This window comes from Thunnus thynnus, chromosome 20 (assembly GCF_963924715.1).
Source record: "Thunnus thynnus chromosome 20, fThuThy2.1, whole genome shotgun sequence".
Taxonomy (NCBI): domain Eukaryota; kingdom Metazoa; phylum Chordata; class Actinopteri; order Scombriformes; family Scombridae; genus Thunnus; species Thunnus thynnus.
Genome location: NC_089536.1, coordinates 1335106 through 1354970, shown reverse-complemented (window position 1 = coordinate 1354970; position 19865 = coordinate 1335106). Strand labels below are relative to the sequence as shown.

General features: G+C 39.6%; 2 protein-coding genes across 5 annotated transcripts in view; both read left to right on the top strand.

Moving 5' to 3' along the window:
• LOC137172707 (scavenger receptor cysteine-rich type 1 protein M130-like) overlaps nt 1-16976 on the top strand; it is a 35579-nt gene extending 18603 nt beyond the window's left edge. For 2 of the 4 annotated variants that reach the window (XM_067577294.1, XM_067577293.1), the window contains one exon: nt 16336-16975. In XM_067577294.1, coding sequence (XP_067433395.1) covers nt 16336-16817 — 482 coding nt within the window. In that variant the 3' untranslated portion in view covers nt 16818-16975. Of the gene's footprint in view, nt 1-16335 lie in introns of all 4 variants that reach the window. The other 2 variants (XM_067577295.1, XM_067577296.1) reach the window with 2 other exon arrangements.
• LOC137172569 (collagen alpha-1(XII) chain-like) lies at nt 3398-15141 on the top strand. Its single transcript, XM_067577081.1, has 7 exons — nt 3398-3440; nt 4829-4948; nt 5367-5516; nt 7416-7529; nt 9807-9971; nt 11180-11326; nt 14801-15141. The coding sequence occupies exons 1-7, from the start codon at nt 3398-3400 to the stop codon at nt 15139-15141; spliced, it is 1080 nt and encodes a 359-aa protein (XP_067433182.1).
• Nucleotides 16977-19865: the final 2889 nt, after the last annotated feature.

Sequence of the window (19865 nt, the reverse complement as noted above, 5' to 3'; positions counted from 1 at the left end):
GTCACAAAACAATATTCTTAAGATTGCACCCATAAGGACACAATCTAGTAAAGACCTACAGCGAACACAAAGAAACAATTTGACAAGGCTGGAAATCCGAGAACAAATACAATCTGCAGTGATGTAGAATCAGATCAGCTGCAGTGTTCAAACATGACAGGGAATGTCAGTTTCTGTGAAGGATGCTCTCTTGTATCCTCACTCAAGCCTCCTCGCTCCTCCAAACAGTGAATGGTAAACGGACTGCACTTAAAAAGCACTTTTCTACTTTAAGAGACAAAGTACTTCACAATTTTTGTCTGTTTTACCTATTCACACACACACACACACACACACTTCCACCAATGTTGGAGGAGCTGCCAGACAGGGTCCTGGTCAACTTGGGGTTCAGTGTCTTGCTCATAGTAATTGTTTGAGCCGGGAATCGAACCGCCAACCCTGTGGTTAATGGATGACCCACTCTACCTCCTAAGTAATAAGGGAATTATGTTAGTGGAGCAGGTGGACCCAAATGCAGGAGACTAGGCTGAAGAATAACTTCTTTATTTTAGCTCAAGTGCAGGCAAAGAAAAACTGAACTGAACTGTACAGAACTTCTAAATACAGAACAAACAGAGCAAAGGATCCAACAAAACTGAACTGAAAACTAGAACTTAAATACAAACTAGACTAACGAGGGAATGAGGTGCAGGTAGAACAGAAGAACAGGAAAGGAGCTGATTGGCTGGGCAGGTTTAACAAGACTAATGCAGGGCTGGGTGGAAGGTGGAGTGTGAAGGAGAAAGCAGGCTGGGGACGCAGGAGGAAAAACACACAACGAACCAAAAATCCAGAAACAAAATCCTCAATCCTCTTCAATGTGTCACACTATTATTTTAAACTTTCAAACCTACAAGTGAGTCCCCCAGAATAAGGAACAACAAAAATCTGACAATCATTTTAGCATGTTAGACATTTACAAAACATCTTCCGTCCAACAACAGATTCTCCTTAAACCATCCATGAATATCAATTGGCTAATTGGCTTTTAACTTTAAAATCTTGTAGCCATATTTGCTGGTGATCTAAAAAATTCATTTCAAGCCCTTGTTGGGATGTAGTAGGAGCAGATTTTGGTTATTAGCAATAATTAATAATTATCAAAGAGTTTGACTCTGCCAGATTTCACAGTTAGGTGTGAGTTGAGCAGAGCATGATGGGAGTTGAAGTTCATTTGGAGTCCTGTTGTTTGATTTGGTGCCTTTCTTTGTTATCAGGCTTTATGACTGTGTCTCATGCACATGGCGTATGAGGCCCAACAGCCTGACAATAAAATATAATATAGTTTGCCACTTTTAAATACTAATGATAAATGATTAATCAACAGGACATGCAAAGTCAATAAATACAAAACTATATAAAGCAAAATGACAAATAAAGCTCAGTTACCAGCATTTGAACTTAACAAGACTTCACCACTCATGAATCAGATGCAAAATGATTTACTGAGAAAAGTTGCTTGTGTTTTTCAAGTGTGTTAAACCAGCAGTCAGGTGTCCATAGTAACAGTGAAAGAGGTTTTCCTCGCTGTAATCATTCCTCCTGTTCATACTGGATATTAAAAGATCCTTCAAATGTGCTTTCAATGGAAGTGATGGAGGCCAAAATCCACAGTGTGTCCACACAGTCATTTAAAAGTAGATGTGAAGCTTCTATTCAGCTTCAGCAGTCTGAGTTAGTCATATCAAGTGGATATCTGACACTCAAATATATGTGTCTGAGCTTCTTCCTGGTACTCTGTCAAACTGTCCACTCTGATATTGTCTATTATGTTGTTCATATTACTCATGAGTGAATTCTTCAAACAACAGGCTCCATGTTTTTATTGCTGCATTGTTCCATCAGATGGAAATAATCTACATTTCTGCTGCTGCATCATTTCAGACACATTTCCCCAAAATTCAGAAGACAGTTTGGGTATTTTTGAAAACTTCAGGAAGACTATGTTTTGTATGTGTATGCTGTGGTGTATTTTCATTAAAAGTCATTGGTGTGCTTAAAGGCAATATTAAGCTATGCAGATTGATTTTATAAGTTTATAAGCAATAAGGGCTAGTGTGATACAATTTGTATTGGTGTAGTTATAACCTCATGAACCATATTTAATCACAATGTACGTATAGAGGCACGGTAGAAGAATCATAATCATACACTGGATAAATTTGAGTGTGTTTGTATTACAAGTCACTTTGCTTGGGTCTGCATTAAAGTCTTCACCTTTTTTAAAAAAAATACTCTCTGGAGGAGATCAAGAAATAAGGGTGTAAAATGACTAGAATAACTTATAAAAAAATAAAAGGCCAGAAGACAACTTGGCAATAATTGTGTAAAATGATTCCCAATACTTATAAAAAAATTGGATATAACCAGGTAGAATTGAATATGCCAGTACATATCCTCAAACAGCTCAAAACCTGTTTTGAAGAGTTTTGACCAACAACGAGTGGCGGAGATAAAAGTAACATAATAATTGGTCAAAAATTAGGGAGGGTGGATGATAAGGTGTGACCTAAGCCGACCCAAGGGCATAAAAACAATGCCCCAAAGAAAAACCTTTGGAGTGATTTGGTTCTTTGTAAAAGTGCTACTTGCTCCCCTTTTTTGCCGGCATTAAAGAACACTTTGCTGCTTGGACCTCTGACTCCTTTTTTATTTTCAAGAGAGAGTTTTTTGCTCTGGTACCTTTTTCTGGAACAATTTGATACAAAAATGCCTGTAGTTGTATTTCTTATTTTATCCTTCCATTCACATCTCTCACACATGTTCACTCATAATTTCCTTGCTGTCAATTGAGCCACATCAGCTGTTCACATATATCCAGTAGCACAGCGACAGCTCCATTATCATCTTGCTGCTGTCTTTTTAAATGTTTCTCTCTCTCTGCCTTTTGTGCGTTCATGCTACTGTTATGCGCACCCCTCAACCTCCCCATCACCACCTAGTCTTTGCAGATTCATCAGTTTCAGCATTTCATCAACCTCATCAGACTTATCAGTCTCAGCAAAAGAATCTAAGTGCAAAGAATCTGTTGACCAAGACCATAACATCTGTAATAATAATCAATTACCTTTACTTCATTCATGTCTCTCCTGATTGAACTGAAGGTTTAAACAAAGTCTGGCTGCACAGCATGACCTTGTACTGAGGACGATGATGAAGAAAAGGTCAATATCTCAAAATCTGGTCAAGTCAGTTCAGTGAACTGACCCTGCGGTCAGTGGCTTCAGTTCTTAGAAGCTGCTCATCAGTTAGTTTGTTTCCTGGCTGATGAGATAAAAGAGGAAACAGAACATGTTATTAGCAGAGGAGAGCTGACGAGTCTGTCAGACAGAGACGGAGACAGACGGTCTACCTGGTCATGGATCACCTGCTGATGGTGTTGGTGTTGCTGTGGAGCTCAGGTAGGACTCTGCTTTAATGAGGGATGTGTGAAAGGTTCAAAACTCCTTTGTAAAAATACTGAATTTAAGTCAAAATCCTGCATTCAAAACTTCTCTGAAGGTAAATTTTATCAGTAAAAAGTAGTGAAGTATCAGTTCAGTCCTGATAGTTTCACATCGCTTCTTTTCACAGAGTTTAATGACTGATGTGTTTACATGTAAGCTGTAATAAGTTGAACTGTGATGACAAAAATGCATCCAGTCATCCAATTAAAACTAGTTTGTTTCTGGAGAGTCTGACATTTGGAGATACAAGGTTTTCAGCAGTGATATGTTTTGAATGTAAAATCTGTAAAGCAAGAAGTAACTGCGGTGACATCACTAAAAAGACGTCTGATTGGTCAGAAACACGAGCAGTCAGACGATCAGACAGGAAACAAACCAACATGTTAGTTTTCCTTTAACTCTGTATGAAGCGTCTGTTGAGCTTGTGTTCATGTGTTCATCTCATCTGCTGCTCTTCAAAGAAGAAGCAGAAAGTAGAAGCAGTGAGGTCGAGAACAAAGGTTTTAAAGTTTCAGACTGACCAGGCAAAGAGAGACGTTTGTTTTTCCTTCATTTTTCGTCTTTTTACAAAGATTATTTTCACCCTAGAATAACTGAGAGTATCTCATACTGTAAATATACATACATACATGTAATATCTACAAAACCTGCTTCTGCTCTCTTTGTTTGGGAAAGATAAACTTTATTGTAATTTTAGATCATAATATATTGACTCTGTTTGTGTCTGTTCATGAATCATTTGTGATATTAAATTAAACATTTAATTAATTTACAATTCTCTTGTTTAGGTGTTTTGTTTTTGTCTCCAGGGTTGGATTCAGCTAATGCCTTATTAATGTGGGATAACAAACTTATTTACTAAGATGTAGGTTAAAATTCATTTTCTCAGGTGAGGGGAGAAAGTAACCACATTTAACTTTAGCTGATTAACTGATTCAGACCAGAGCAAACCAACTATGGGTTTGAAAACAGGATTACTTTAGATGTCCAGCTGACTGTCTCTCTCTTCCAGGTTTCCAAGCCAGAGAGCAAACACTTTAGTCTGACTTGGTTTTTAGCTCCATTTTCTAGTTGCTGAAAATTCAGCATGTTATTTTCACACACAAATTATAATTGTCTGTAGCATATTTGGTAAAATAAATGTAAAAGTCAGATTCTGGTCCACATATGTTGTTTATGGCTTTGCAGGTTAGTGGTAAACTGGTCACATGATTCCTGAGTGAGTTCAATAATCTGTGTGTTTTCACTGAGATGAGCTCTGAACTGCTGGAAACCTTTACAGTGTTTGTTCAGTTCACAGCTCTGTGCCAATATAAATATTAATTTTCTGATTTTCTCTGCAGGACTCCAGGCTGAAGATAAACACCAACCAACAGGTAAAAAGAGAGAATATATCTCATCTGGTCTGGGAATGCCTCTGATCCCCCAGGAGGAGCTGGAGGACGTTACCCGCACCTCCATCAGTGATGGACAATGAATCCACTTTAGTTTATGACCAAATACCCTCAAAACTAATAACTAATAAAATATACTAATGTTAGCATTGAAAAGTGAAAATCCAGATTTTGGACTCTCACTTATCATCACATCTTTATGTCATGTCTATAATATCTATAAAATGCAACTCATGACATTGTGGGATTGTTTGCAGGAAGTAGTGTTCATGACATGAACACGACGTTTTTGTTCCATTGTGGAACATTCGAGGCTCTAAATGTTGGATAAATTTACACACAGATTTCAGACACTGAAATAAAATGGAGGAGGGTAAATAGAGTGAACTTTGTAGTAAATAGTGAGTGATTTCAGACACAGCCTTAGTCTTGCTTCTATATCTGGTCTCTTGTGTATTGTATCCCACAATCCTCTGTTTTCCTCCAGGTTCTCAGTGTGAAAGCACAGCCAAGGCTGACATCGTGCTGTTAGTCTGCGAATCCAAGAGCATCACCTCTGAAGACTATGAAAACATTAAGTCCTTTCTAACTCAAATAGTCAACAACTTCAACATCGGCCCTGACAAAGTCCAGATTGGTAATATTTTTACTACTAAAACTATTCACACTACTGATCCTGGTACTATTACTACTACTGCTTGTGTATAAAGTACTCAAAATACTAAAATCTTTACTCCACAATGTGAAAATATTCAAATACAGGTGCAGGTCAGGTATTTAAAATTCACAAAAAAGCAGTAAAATGGGACATGATAACCAGAGTAGTCAAGGTTATGGCTGATGTGAGGATAAAAGGACCATACCAGTGGTTTTTACATGTTTAAGCTAAATAACTGCTGTCTGCATACAGCCTCCAATGTTCAAAATGAAATGTTCAGGTGATACACCTACCTTAAAATTCAGTGCTTCATCTACTGAAACACACATTTATAACTCATAGTAATTATGATTCAGCTTGTAAAACAATCTATTACCTGGAAACTTATTTCCATGGCAGAAATATGCGGTACATCCCTTCTGCTCCTTGTTGGATCAGTTAGCAGATGTTCTGACTGAACAAGTCCTCCAACAATGGTGTCAATGTCTATGTCCTCTGGGACAAACACTAACAAAAGCCATCAACTTTTCCTGCATACTCTGCTTTCATATGATACCAGACTAGATGCCAGGGAAAAAACTGGAAGCATTGCAATGTTAAACTGTATTAAAAACTCAGTTGAGCTCTGTGTGACAAAATTTAGCTCACTTTATGCAGTGCATGTGGTGACTGTAATGTTTTCACCGTAGGTGTTAGGCTTGGGTGGTATCAAGGTATTATGGTATACCAGGGACTTTAGAAATCAGGTAGGTATGACTTTAAATAACATCAAAAATATGGACACTCCTCTATCTATTAAACTGATACAGAGATGCTGTATTGAGGTGAGTTATTGTAGTGCACAGCATGCGCCACCAGAGGTCAGTCTCTACTGGTGGAACAGGCAGCTGAGAAAGATGGTGACTGTGAGTGGTGGGGATAACATTACAGGACTTGTAAAATAGAAAAATCCCTCTGCCTTGTTTAGTAATGTTTTGGGTTTAGTTCCTTATTAGCCACTTGATTTTATTCAACTGCCAGTCTGCCACCACCACCTGCACATCATCTCCATTCAGCCCATTGATGTATTAGTATCCGCCGCAGAAACAAATGTCATTGGGTCCTCTAGCAAGAATCTATGGAAGAAGGGCACTTATTTCCTATCTATTCATCACTCATTATTCAGCATTGTAGGCTAGACAATGTCATACATGCTACAATGACTTCTATCACCGGATTCTCAGCTTTTACGCTTTTTTTCTTTTACACAAATAATGTCACAATTACCCTGGTAAACTGTCAGGAAGGTATGAAGGTATGAAAAAGTAGATACCACCCAAGCCTAGTAGGTGTATATGCTCGCTGTTGACTGTACAGTACCATCAACCTTCATACTAGACTTGACTCAAACTGACTGGACTCAGATGCTGCTGATACTGATACCAGCTATCATACATACTCACTGCTCTCAACACTTCCTGTACATGCTGAACTACTGCCTGTATGCTGAAGAATACCGAAGAGACACTCGGGGGCTTTAGGCTTCACCAGATTCATCCATATACCAGTTAGACAGTAGACTCAGGGGTTATTAACCTGTTAGCCTGTTAGTCCTACTGGACTGAACTGCTGGAATGGTCCTTTAAGTCCTTTAGTCCTTCAATGCAAAGGCAAAACAGTACAGGCATGAGTGTGTGTGAGACATGTGATGTGTGTGGATGAGTGTTGGAGCAATGATGATGACAATGAGATAATAACAGTAATAATTGTAATAAACCAATGCATCTGTTCAAGAACACTCAGTGCAAATTCTTATTCTCATACTCATTATTGTCTTTGTTATTATTATCATTTAGGGTCAGTGTGTCAGTTTCACACATTTCTGTGTGTTTCCTGCAGATATGGTTCAGTACATCTCAGGGATGGAGTGGGAGCTTAACACCTATCAGACAAAACAAACCGTGCTGGAGGCCATAGCCAACCTGCAGGAGACAAGAGAACGCTCCATCTTAGGTGATTTAACAGCACACCGTCAGATCCACACCAGCTTTACTCTACAAGGGACTGAGGCAGAGGCTCTGATTAGATCCAAATATATTTACTTTCTGTATTTAGGTGTGTCAGGAGTGGAAAGTGAGGCTGTTAGCAATCCGTATTTTGTACAAAATTTTAACTTGAAGTATTTATAGTATAGATACGGAAGCGTATTGCTGCCATGCCAGAAGAGGAAAAACAGATCAGTATCATGCTTAGTGTAAAAGGCTTATTGTTATAGTGAGATGTTTTTCACATTATTCTCTATTCTCACATTATTAGAACATACAAACTTATTACGTCATAACAAGAACATTTTCTTGTATTCAATTTATCTTGGTATAACGTGAAATTTATATTGTTATAACATGAAATGTTTTGCGTCCTGGGTTCATCTAAGTGTGTAAACTTAGTAGAAAGAAAACAATTAACGGCACGATAGACATTATGGCATGTCCAGCAGCAACTGTCTCCTTTTTATTTGTCTGCAACAATACATGCTCAAAAGCGAAGGTCCATCAACCATTTCCTGTCCCACAACATCTCAGAGGGACACAGTACATCACATCTAGAAGCACATAGTAAAACATAGAACAGTCTGTTACCGACGTCTCTCCCTCAACTAGAAATGTCCCCATTTCACAATATACAGAACCAATGCAATGCAACCAATGCGCAGGAAAAAAAACAGGGAGGTAATTCCTACTCAATCTCAGTGTACAAGAACAAAAACAATAACAATTATAATACACCTGCACTACACACACACACACCAAACAACGCAAAAAACACATAGCATAATCATAAAGAAACTCATGAAAGTTTGGCCTTTCAAAACATGGCTAGAACACAGAAAACTAAAAACATGACAAAATCCTGAAGTTGTGAAGGGATTCCCACCACTCATCCCCTGCGAGGCTGTATGGGTCTAAGCCCCAATGAATCCCCACCCAGTCCATTGTCCATCCCTCCAGCCTTAAGCTGATCCCTGACCTGGGAAACCAGGGAACCAGTAAGGCTCCAAGGTAAGAGAGGACATGAAGGAAAGAAGAGAGGCAGGAACGTTCTGTCCAGGCAGTGGCAGAGTGTAGGGTTTCAGTCTGTCATGATGAACAACTAGGGCCCACTCCAGAGAGTTCTGGGGGTTGACAATGCGGTAGATCAATGCAGCTTCACCACCAGAAGCCAGTACCTGATCTACGAGGTCGGAACAGCAACAGCATAGAAATATAAAATTTGCCATTGAAAACAAAACCTGTATTGAAAAAGGAAATGTGCAGTGAAACACTTCACCAGGTGAGCAACCACCAGCCCTGTCCTCTCCCAAATGTTGGGTTCCAGATCCCCCTCAACATCTACAGCAGGCGAGCCAGCACCACCAGACGAAAAAACATTCACTGGCATCTGGGCCTCACTCAGAGGGCAATGGTCATGACATCAGTGAGGGACACATTACAGCATTCGGGGACCAACTCTGAACCCTGACGCAAGAGCACAGTAACATCCCATAATGGTAACCCTGTCCTAAGTCCAGCAATGCATGATTCTTGGTAGGAAAGTCCTGGTCAAGCAGAACACTATGGGTGGATTTCCTCAGCTTCTGGAAAGTCTGCTGCCAGCAGGTGGGGCGAAAGCAGAAGGGAGTCAATACAGTTCTTTCTCAAGGGAAAGTTTATGAAGTTAATGATAGAGGCTCCTGAGTCCACTAATACGGAGAATTCAGTGCCTTCCATCACCTCCTAATGTAAAATGTGGGGCTGTTCCCATGGTCCATACTAGCAGTGACTTCAGAAATGTCATGCTGTAAGGAGCCCTCAGTCGGAGAAGCTGGTGTTTGGGCCTCAACACCAGCTACCGACTGTTTCCCTGGTGGCTGCTGTCATCATCCTGCTGTTATGACAGGAAACACACACCACACTTCCTCAGCTCCTCCTCATGTTGGGCACACCACACCAGTCTAAGGCTCCTGCTTTCTGTTGGCTTAGGGGTGGTGTATATTCCTGGGTTTGGGTGATTGCCACATACAGATAGCCCCCTTGAAGTGGAAATTGCCCACGATTGGGAGAGCGACCCCAGTATCCAGCATGGGATACTGGGTTCCATGATGGACATGTCAGACCATGGCATGGCCCTCCAAAGGTCGAGTTGAATCCTCACTCCCTCCTGTCAGTGTTCCAGGCCCTCAGTCTCTGGAGCGAAGAAACACACAAAAAATGTCTCTGTACCTTTTAAAGTTTCTTTATTACTGTCATACAGGAGAGGCTCTGCACTACATCTTCAATATCAAGTTTAAACCCAAAGTGGGAATGCGTGCAGAGTCCCAAAAAATTGCTATCCTGATTACTGATGGAGAGTCCCAGGATGATGCATTCCTCGCCTCGCAGCGCCTGAGAGACACCAGCGTTGAGATCTACACTATTGGTGAGTGAACTTCCCTATGTGCAAAAAGCACTGAGTGCTCTGATTGCTAAGTTTCCAATGGTTTTTTCTACTTTCAGCCCGAGCTGACATCAGCTGGTGACGGATGTCTTTATATAGACATCTGCTACATGCACAGCTCGTGAGTTCACTACTCCGCTACGCTAACATTATGGCATTTTTCCATTGTTTTGGGGGTAGTTACGCCAAGCCATGACTGCATTACACAGCACATCAAGGTAAAATAAGTAGTTTACCTGCAGCTCTTCATAAAACATCTGTTTATGCTTGTACTATTCCTCACTGCGTTATTTCTAACTGATCCACTGAACAAATAGCTCCAAATATCTCCATATGTTGTTGTTTTGACTGGTTTTAAGCACTGCTAACAAAGCTCTGCTACTTTGGTCAGGATGACATGTTTCACTTCCTGTAAATTCTTCACAATAAAAGTCTCCTGTTATTTAGTCATTTAAAAGCCTTTAATTTTAAGCAGTAAATCATCAAATGTTTGGTTTGCATTGGCAATAAAACTACACAACTCTGATATGTAAAGCTGGCCAATCAGAACAGAGTGGGCTCATCAGGAGGGGAGCTTAAAGAGACAGGAGCTAAAATGGACTGTAAAGAGAAACTATGTATACTGAGGGGCTGCATAAAGGGACAGTATAAGATAAATAAGGAGGTTTTTGAACTGTGAATCATGCAAAACTACTCTACTGGAGTCCAAAAATTAAAATTTAGAGCTAAAATGAGTATAATAGGTCCTTTTTAACATGAATTAAACATGATATTTTGCCTCAGTGAAAACTTTAGCTGGTAAGATTCTAAAGATATGTGTATGACTACATTTATTGTTTATATCAGTTAATGCCTTACATTATTAAATGTAAGGCATTAATTAATTTAATTATATTAAATTAAAGTTTTTTAAAAGTGGTATGAAAAATGAATTAAACCAATTGGCTGCTCACAAGGATGAAAGTCAAGCTAAAAATGTGGCATGCTTTGGCACTGGTACAAAGTGCATATGATTTCTATTCAGTTCTGTTTAATGGGATTAAGAATGAACAACCATCAGCATTCTCTGTTATTTAAGGTTTAACCACAATTTAAGGAAACCACAATTTTATTACTTTTCCAATCAAATTGTTTTCTTTTCTCATTTCAATATTTTAAGGCACGGTTTTAAAATTGCATTTTTCTCTCAGGTGTAAAGGACGCAAACGAGACTCGGCTGAGGACCATCGCCTCAGATCCTGATGATATTCACATGTACAGTGTCAGCGACTCCTCGTCCCTCCCGGACATCGTTGACAAACTCAGTATCAACCTCTGTAAAAGTGTCAACAGCTTAGGTAGGCAAAGAGTCCATCATCATTAAACAGCGTACATGTTAATAATCCCCAGCTCCACAGAAGAGCAGAGATCTGTTCATCTTTTGACAGTTTATTAATATCCATTCAGGAAGTACATTCCTATCCAAAAGAAATTCGACTGAGCTTCTTTCAAAAGGAAAACTTGGTAATATCCAAACTGTTGTTCTGTTAGGTTACGCAATTAATACGTTTACACAGTCAAAAACCTTTTTTGTTCCACTCTTAACTTTCTTCTGATTTTCTTCTTACATAAGTGACGTTTCTTAAAGAAAACTTTGGCTTTGCAACCTTTTGCCCAAGCGCAATAGCCATGTCTTAATATGAGCTCACTTTTCAAAGAAATTGCTAATTTCAATAAACAATAAATATAATTAATGTGATAATGAATAAATTCTCATCCTCACAATTGTAGAGGGCAGTCTTATCCTTTTCTTTAATTTCCAGGAGAAAAGAAGTTCCAGCAACTTCCTGTTGCAAGTACAAACCTTTCTTGAATTCTAGAGACATGGGGTGAGTGTCTCACCCCAGATCCTACAGAAACTGACCACCTGGCCCAAGTGGGGGTCTGATAATGTGAAACTCCTAAGAATCAAACACTGTTTCAAAAACTTTTGGAAAGCTTGATAGCTGACAAAATAACTCAAATGAACAACTGGACTAAAAGGATTTAAATGACCTTGAAGTCATTTGACAAAGTCAACTCCACATTAAACATATACATAAAAGTCCCCTTTGGGGTTCAGTTTGTCACCAGACCCCTGCTGTAAAATTCAAAGGACATTCCTTTGTGAGCTTTTAACACTTATTGTAGACAAATGAATTTTGTATGAATTAGATGCCTCATCATAATTTTAATAGCCAGACAATCTATTGATGAAGTATTAAAATTCAATTTCATTAAAATTTTCACCATGTGACAACCTTTCCCTCTATTGACTGTTATAGTGAAGTCTCTTTACACTACATGAACTACAGTCAATTTTTAATTTAAAATCACACATCTTTGCATTTACTACAAGTATTAGCGAAATTACAGTATATTTGATAGTTAAATTAGACAAGAAGTCATATTGGATGTTTTTAAATTATTTATATTATTATTATTATTATTTATAATTTATATTTGAAGCCATGTGGTCTGAATGTTTAGTCACTACAAAATATTATGTTTACAGTGACCTAATTGTTGTTTTAACTTTATAATATAATTGTTAAAACTTTATAATAGATTGTTGATAGTTAAATCAATGAAGAATATCAGGTTTGTCTAAATATTATGAGATTAGTGTGAAGTTGAAGGTTTAATGTATATTCATATATAAACTTTCTTTTCTGAATAGTCTAACAATGCACCAATATCTAAAATTCTGCCATGCATTGATGCTTGAAGTGTGATTATGCACGTAAACCGTAAGTTTAATTTCCTAAGAACATGGATTAGTAAATCATAACTAGCCATTTCAATAAAACCACATTTTCCTTGGAGAGTAAAGAAAATTAATATTCATTAGAACTTTGGCACAAAAAACTCTTCAACATGCCCAAGACTTCAGAAACCAATAAAAGTTGAAAAGCATCTCCTGTGCCTTTAGACTGGCCCTCAACAAGTTCTCGAACTGTCTTTATTTCACCTCGACTTTTCTTAAGACATCTGTTTTAAACTTTTTTCTTCAACCTAATATATGCACACATTTTGACTGCAGATTTCTGCCAGAAGCGCATTGGTTATAGCTGCATGAGACAAAATTTCCTTATTACCTTCAGTGAAATAAAACACTAAAAAATAGGGAAAAATCACCAATAGTTACCAATATAAATTAAACCAAATTAAACAAGATTTACAAAAATGGATACTCATCCCATTAAAAATAACAGGAAAACTTGAGATTATTAAAACAAATATTTTACCAAGATTTATATATTTCTTTTTCAAAACCTGCCAATTCATATACCAAAAAAAAAAAAAAAAATCTTTAACCAGTGGGATAAAACAATAAATATATTTATTTGGGGAGAAAGAAAACCTTGTACAACACTTAAAATGCTTAAATCAATCAAACTACATGGGGAACTGGCTCTTCCAAAATTAATTAATTATTACTACGCTGCTTTAATTAAACTGTTTGGTTATGCAACAATTCAGTGGCAAAGTATAAAGAAATGGAAATTTAACAAATGGGTAAGAACTGGAACATGTATATATCTGCTAAAATGAATAAAATTACAATACAATAATGGGATAAAAGTTACAAACCAAAGGATATTCTAAAGGGTCTCATATTTTTTGAGAGAGAGTTCTATGGACATGGAATTTAAACCAACTAAAGGCTTGATACATTATTATCAGTGAGTTAGTTAGTTACAGATAAAGGAATAGAAACTTTTGAGAATTTAACAAAACTGTACAATCAACCAAAATCCCATTTTTATAAATACTTACAAATGGGAAGTTACCTTTTAAAAGAAATAGGACTAAATAAAACAGTGAAGGAGATACACCCTTTAATAGCTTTAATGTCATTTTCATACTCATCAAACCATTCAGTGACCCCTTGTGCCCTGTGAATTGGGGTATTGTCATCCTGGAAGAGACCACTCCCATCAGGATAGAAATGTTTCATCATAGGATAAAGCTGATCACTCAGAACAACTTTGTATTGATTAGCAGTGATCCTTCCCTCTAAAGGGACAAATGGAACCAAACCATGCCAGTAAAATGCCCCCCACAGCATAACAGAACCACCAGACCCCCTCACTGTAGGGATCAAACATTCAGGCCTGTACCCGTTTTTCCTTTTTTTTGTCACTCATCTGTATATATACAGATTCAGACAGGTGATGAATAACAGTTAAAAAAAAACAAAAAGTTTGAAAGTGGTGGGGGCACACAAAGAGGATTTTGAGAAGGAGGGGCATATTGCATACCTCAATGCATACTCAAAGCATATTTTGCATATATTCAGGCCAATGAGGGGGCCAGATATTGTATCAGGATGGCGCCCCCCACCCCCCCCCCCCCCCCCCCCCCCACCCCCCCCCACCCATCCCATCCCCTTGGTGGAATCATTGACTGACAGACATGCAACATACAACAGTCACAAATAACATGAAGAATAGCAGCTAGAAAACTTTTAAGTCCCTCAGAGGAACATGTTTCTCTAACTTTAAGCTGCGTTGCAGTTCATTCTAGTAGTTAAGAAACTGGAAACCAGTCTTCCCAGGTTCAGAGCTTTTTATGAGGATTTTTTAAAGCCAACCTGCTATGTGATCTGGTGTCAAAGTTATCAGCTCTGAGCTCAACTAAAGATGTTAAATAACTTAAAACTTAGATAGCAAGGCTTTATAAATGAAGACAGGTCTGCCTGCATCTTCTAGATGCCACTGACTCTCTTATTACTGTTCTAATAAAAGTCACTTTATTCTTTTACTGATGACTCTCTTGTTTCTGTTCAGAGCCTGTCAGGTTGGTGGGAGGAGCCAGCCGCTGTGCAGGTACACTGGAGGTGAAACGAGCACTGTGGAAACCAGTGCATTACTCTGACTGGTCCCTGAAGGAAGCAGCTGTAGTATGTAGAGAGCTGGACTGTGGCTCTGTTGTTTCAACAAGAAGCAGAAATGAGCCCTCAGACAGATCTGTATGGAGGATCAATCCTGACTGTGTGAAGTCCGGATCTGCACTGAGGGAATGTGCATCATCATCTTCCTCTTCCTCCATCGTGGAGCTGACCTGCTCAGGTAAGTCCATCAGTGAAATCATCTATGACAGTAATATTTTCCTTTCACTGTCACAGTGATAGTTTGTGGTTTCCATTGGACTGAACTGTAAACTTATCCAGGAAGACATTATCCTAAATGGTAGAGAGGTTAGCTTGTTCCTGGAGGCTCATTGCAGGTGTGATGGATCTTTTGAAATGTAACATAGATGGTTACTGAGTGAATTACTCTGTTCCTACATGAACCAAACATGTTCATGTAATAACTCATGTGCTGTGAAAAATGTGCATAAAATCCATGGTTGGCACTCAGATCATGTAGTGACGTGTCTTGTTTAAGTGGTTTTGCCATACCTAGCTGTCCAAGGTGGCGGACCTACTCGCACATGCGCGAGTCACATCCCTGGTTTACTCAGATCCTATACCGACAGAGCGTCTTTGTCTGAACCAAGGTCACAACTGACAATGTCCCACAATGCTGTATGATAAAGTTCAAATTCAAATTTCACAATATGTTCCTGTGTAATGTCCACACCTGCATTGACTTCAAAGTAACATTCAGAATACAGTATTATATTGTGAAATATTACGTCTTGTGAAATCCTGGAAATAATTTACAATGTATGATAAAAACATAAATAAATGTGTATGTTAGACCAATTTTAAATTTCATTTTAAAATTATACATGTATGTTTACATACATTACAATATGTATGTGCAAAACAAATATTTCTGCGACATATTCAAACTTAAAGTTCTCCATATATGTGGAAAATAAATAATGGAATCTAGTATATACACATATATGTCACCTTATGTGAGAGACATCAAATACTTTTTCTACACGTTTGCACAGCTTTAAATATATCTGAAACAATTATCTCAATCTCAAATGTGTCCATATATGCAAGTTATATGTCCCATTTAATATATAGTAGATTTTCATTAATGGAAATATATCAGATTTTTGTATAGATCTGGATTCTCAGACTTGAAAGACAGAGTTTGCAGGCAGAAACCTAAAAGTTTATAGTACTGAAATTACAGATATACAACCCTGTTCTCAAGCACACCTTCTTACATGATATAATATTCCATGATGCCTGTGGGTGGTGGGTCCACAGTGAGGCTCCATGTTGCTTCTTTGGGCCAAGGCCTGACCACCAGACACCTCCTAAGATTTGTTATATTCTGTTTACAAAGAGATGTATTATATTTGTTATAATATATAGGATGATAAATAAAGATCAATATGAAATCCTCCCTCTTTCCAGACTCTGTCAGGCTGGTGAATGGGACTAGTCTGTGTTCAGGCAGACTGGAGGTGAAGTCTGAGCAGTCGTGGTCCTCAGTGTGTGAAGCTGACTTTGACCAGCAGGATGCAGAGGTGGTCTGTAGGGAGCTCGGCTGTGGGGCTCCTTCAGTCCTCCAGGGGGCGCTCTATGGAGAAGTGGAGGCTCAGATGTGGACCAAAGAGTTCCAGTGTGGAGGCCATGAGTCTGCTCTCCTGGACTGTGGAAGATCAGACTCAGCTAGAAGCACCTGCTCACCTGGCAAAGCTGTTATACTCACCTGCTCAGGTAGAAGAGGAGCTGCAGCTTTGATTTGGCTTCATTTCTGTTCGAATGAAACTCACTTTATTCTTTTACTGATGACTCTCTTGTTTCTGTTCAGAGCCTGTCAGGTTGGTGGGAGGAGCCAGTCGCTGTGCAGGTACACTGGAGGTGAAACAGGGAGAGTGGAGACCAGTGACTGACTCACAAGAGTTTATGAGTGACTCTGGCTGGACCTGGAAGAAAGCAGCGTCAGCTTGCAGAGATCTGGACTGTGGCACTGCTGTTTCAACAGGAAGCAGAAATGAAGCCTCACTCAGATCTATATGGAGGATCAGATCTGATTGTGTTCAGTCTGGATCTACACTGAGGGAATGTGTATCATTTCCAGACACAAGTTCCTCTTCCTCCATTGTGGAGCTCACCTGCTCAGGTAATCAGTGACATTATCTATGACATTAATATTTTCCTTCCTCTATCACAGTTATGGTCAGTGGTTTCCATTGGACTGAACTGTAAACTTATCCAGGACGACAGCATCCTAAAGGGTAGAGAAGTTAGTTTGTTCGTGGAGGCTCATTGCTTCAAACTGAGACAATCTGCAGCTTTAAGCAACCTGCTGTGGTTCACTCACACACCCTGCAGTTCTCTCAAGCCAGCTCAGTCACATCCACCTTACAAGCAACAACTACATTACAAATTAAAGCCAGTTAGTGTGTCAGAGAGTTTGCTGTTTGTAGTCCACCTGTTGTACAGAAGTGTAATCATCCACATCTCCATTTCCCTCATGGTTAACTTGCCATCAAACAACCTAAAAACCCGGACCATCCAATTCCTGGAGCAGACTTCACTCTTGTGGCCAGCAGCAGGAGGTAACTCCAATACAACAGGAGAAAAAGCTACTTTATGAACTTCCTCTTAGTGCAAAGGCACAATCAACAATCAGAGCCATTCTTCCTGCAACACATAGTCACAAGGAGGCAACCCTCTTGCTCTGGGGGGAGAACTCCAACACAGCAGTGCTCAGCGGAGGACTTGTGAGTGTCCCCACACTCGCCTCATAACTGTTCCCCTGAGTAACTCTAGAAAAGAAGAGAGTCCAGCCCCTCTCCAGGAGTTTGGTTCCAGAGCCGGTGCTGTGTGTAGGGATGAGTCCAACTTAATCCAGTTGGTACCCTTCCTCCTGCTGCACCAGCTCCGGCTCCTTCCCCACCAGAGAGGTGACATTACACAACCTTACAACCAGTTTATGGTGCCAGAGGTGTGGAAATGCTGACTTTGAAAATGAGACAAAGTGCTATTTTAATAGAAGACTTACCTCAACAGACTAAAATAAGCTTAAGAGGAAATGGCATGCTTATTGTCAAGATATTAATTTTGATGGGTAAACATGTGGATGGGTCTGAATAAATGGAAGTCAACCTGAGTTAAGTGAAGCGACACAAAGAACTAACAAGTAGAGTAGTGACTTTAATGACAAAAATGTACACCGAAGTGCAGCAGCAACAGTAACATTAACTACAAGCTTTGATTTAGCCCATCTAAGATAAAGCAGAGACAAAACATCAACTGCCACTTTACACCTGTCTGTGACAAGTAGAAAAGATTCACTTTGGTTTAAAAATCGCTTTCATGAAGAAGTCTACTTCAAAACCTCGAGGTCCCAGCAAGGGGCTACAGTGGAGCCACAGACTAACGTTAGCTAGCTAGCAGAGTGTGAGGTCGAAACACATCAAGGTCGCTAATATAGAATCAATATGAGCATGATACAAATCAAATATGTAGTGTTAGGACCACAACCTCACAAAACTATCTTTGTAAAAGTGAATATATCTGTAGGTTACGCTACATTAAGGGAGCTACATACGAAGATAACTTAGCTAGATAAAGCTAACACTATGTTGACATTTTTGAGTTGCTAATGTGATCTTGATTCTGTTCACCTTTGATGTCATCTGTTCTGGAAGTCATACAGATTAATACATTTGATGTTGAAGAGGTTATTTTAGCTGGTTCTGTGAGGCTATCAATGTGAAGTCTGTAGTCTAGATCTCCTAGCTAGCAGCTTTATAGCTGTCAATGGTCACATTACTGACTGAACAGCCTAACCAATTAAATTTACTGTAGTGGCTCCAAGGAAGCTGATTGGGCAGAATTTTTAAATTCTCCTTCTAGCAAACCTCAGTGTACAAAATCATTTTGCCAAACAGGCAATAAACCAGGCAGTAAACCTGTCAAAGTCTGTGTGAGAGTTTCTTACCTCACAGTGTGTGAAAGTGAGCTTGCAAGCCTGCAACTGGATGCTCAGACTCTAAACACAAAGTTTGCAGGCAGAAACCTAAATGTTTTCAAAATTAAAATGATCCAGGTACACAACACTGTTCTCAAGCACACCATTTTACATGATATAAGATTCCATAATCCCTGTGGGTGGTGGGTCCACAGAGCAGGTCCATGTTCCTTCTTCAGGCTGTGCCTGACCAGGCCCCATAGGCCAAGGCCCGACCACCAGTGACTCCCTGACCGGGCTCTAGGAGGAGACCTCCTGAGATATATTACATTTGTTATAGTATATAAGGTGGTAAACAAAGATCAGTATTAAATATGAAATCCTCTCTCTCCAGACTCTGTCAGGCTGGTGGATGGGACTAGTCTGTGTTCAGGCAGACTGGAGGTGAAGTCTAAGCAGTCGTGGTCCTCAGTGTGTGAAGCTGACTTTGACCAGCAGGATGCAGAGGTGGTCTGTAGGGAGCTCGGCTGTGGGGCTCCTTCAGTCCTCCAGGGGGCGCTCTATGGAGAAGTGGAGGCTCCAATGTGGACCAAAGAGTTCCAGTGTGGAGGCCATGAGGCTGCTCTCCTGGACTGTGGAAGATCAGACTCAGCTAGAAGCACCTGCTCACCTGGCAAAGCTGTTGGACTCACCTGCTCAGGTAGAAGAGGAGCTGCAGCTTTGATTTGGTTTCGTTTCTGTTCTAATGAAACTCACTTTATTCTTTTACTGATGACTCTCTTGTTTCTGTTCAGAGCCTGTCAGGTTGGTGGGAGGAGCCAGTCGCTGTGCAGGTACACTGGAGATGAAACGAGGAGAGTGGAGACCAGTGTTTTACTATGACTGGACCCTGAAGGAAGCAGCTGCAGTGTGTAGACATCTGGACTGTGGCTCTGCTGTTTCAACAGGAAGCATAAGTGAAGCCTCAGACAGATCTGTATGGAGGATCAGATCTGAGTGTGTTCAGTCTGGATCTGCACTA

Bases quoted from the DNA above. Each gene is read 5' to 3' on its own strand.
- LOC137172569 (XM_067577081.1), top strand. From the start codon at position 3,398: ATGGATCACCTGCTGATGGTGTTGGTGTTGCTGTGGAGCTCAG. The intron at 4,949-5,366 runs GTGATGGACAAT...GTTTTCCTCCAG, and splicing joins CGTTACCCGCACCTCCATCA to GTTCTCAGTGTGAAAGCACA. The intron at 9,972-11,179 runs GTGAGTGAACTT...TTTTTCTCTCAG, and splicing joins CGTTGAGATCTACACTATTG to GTGTAAAGGACGCAAACGAG.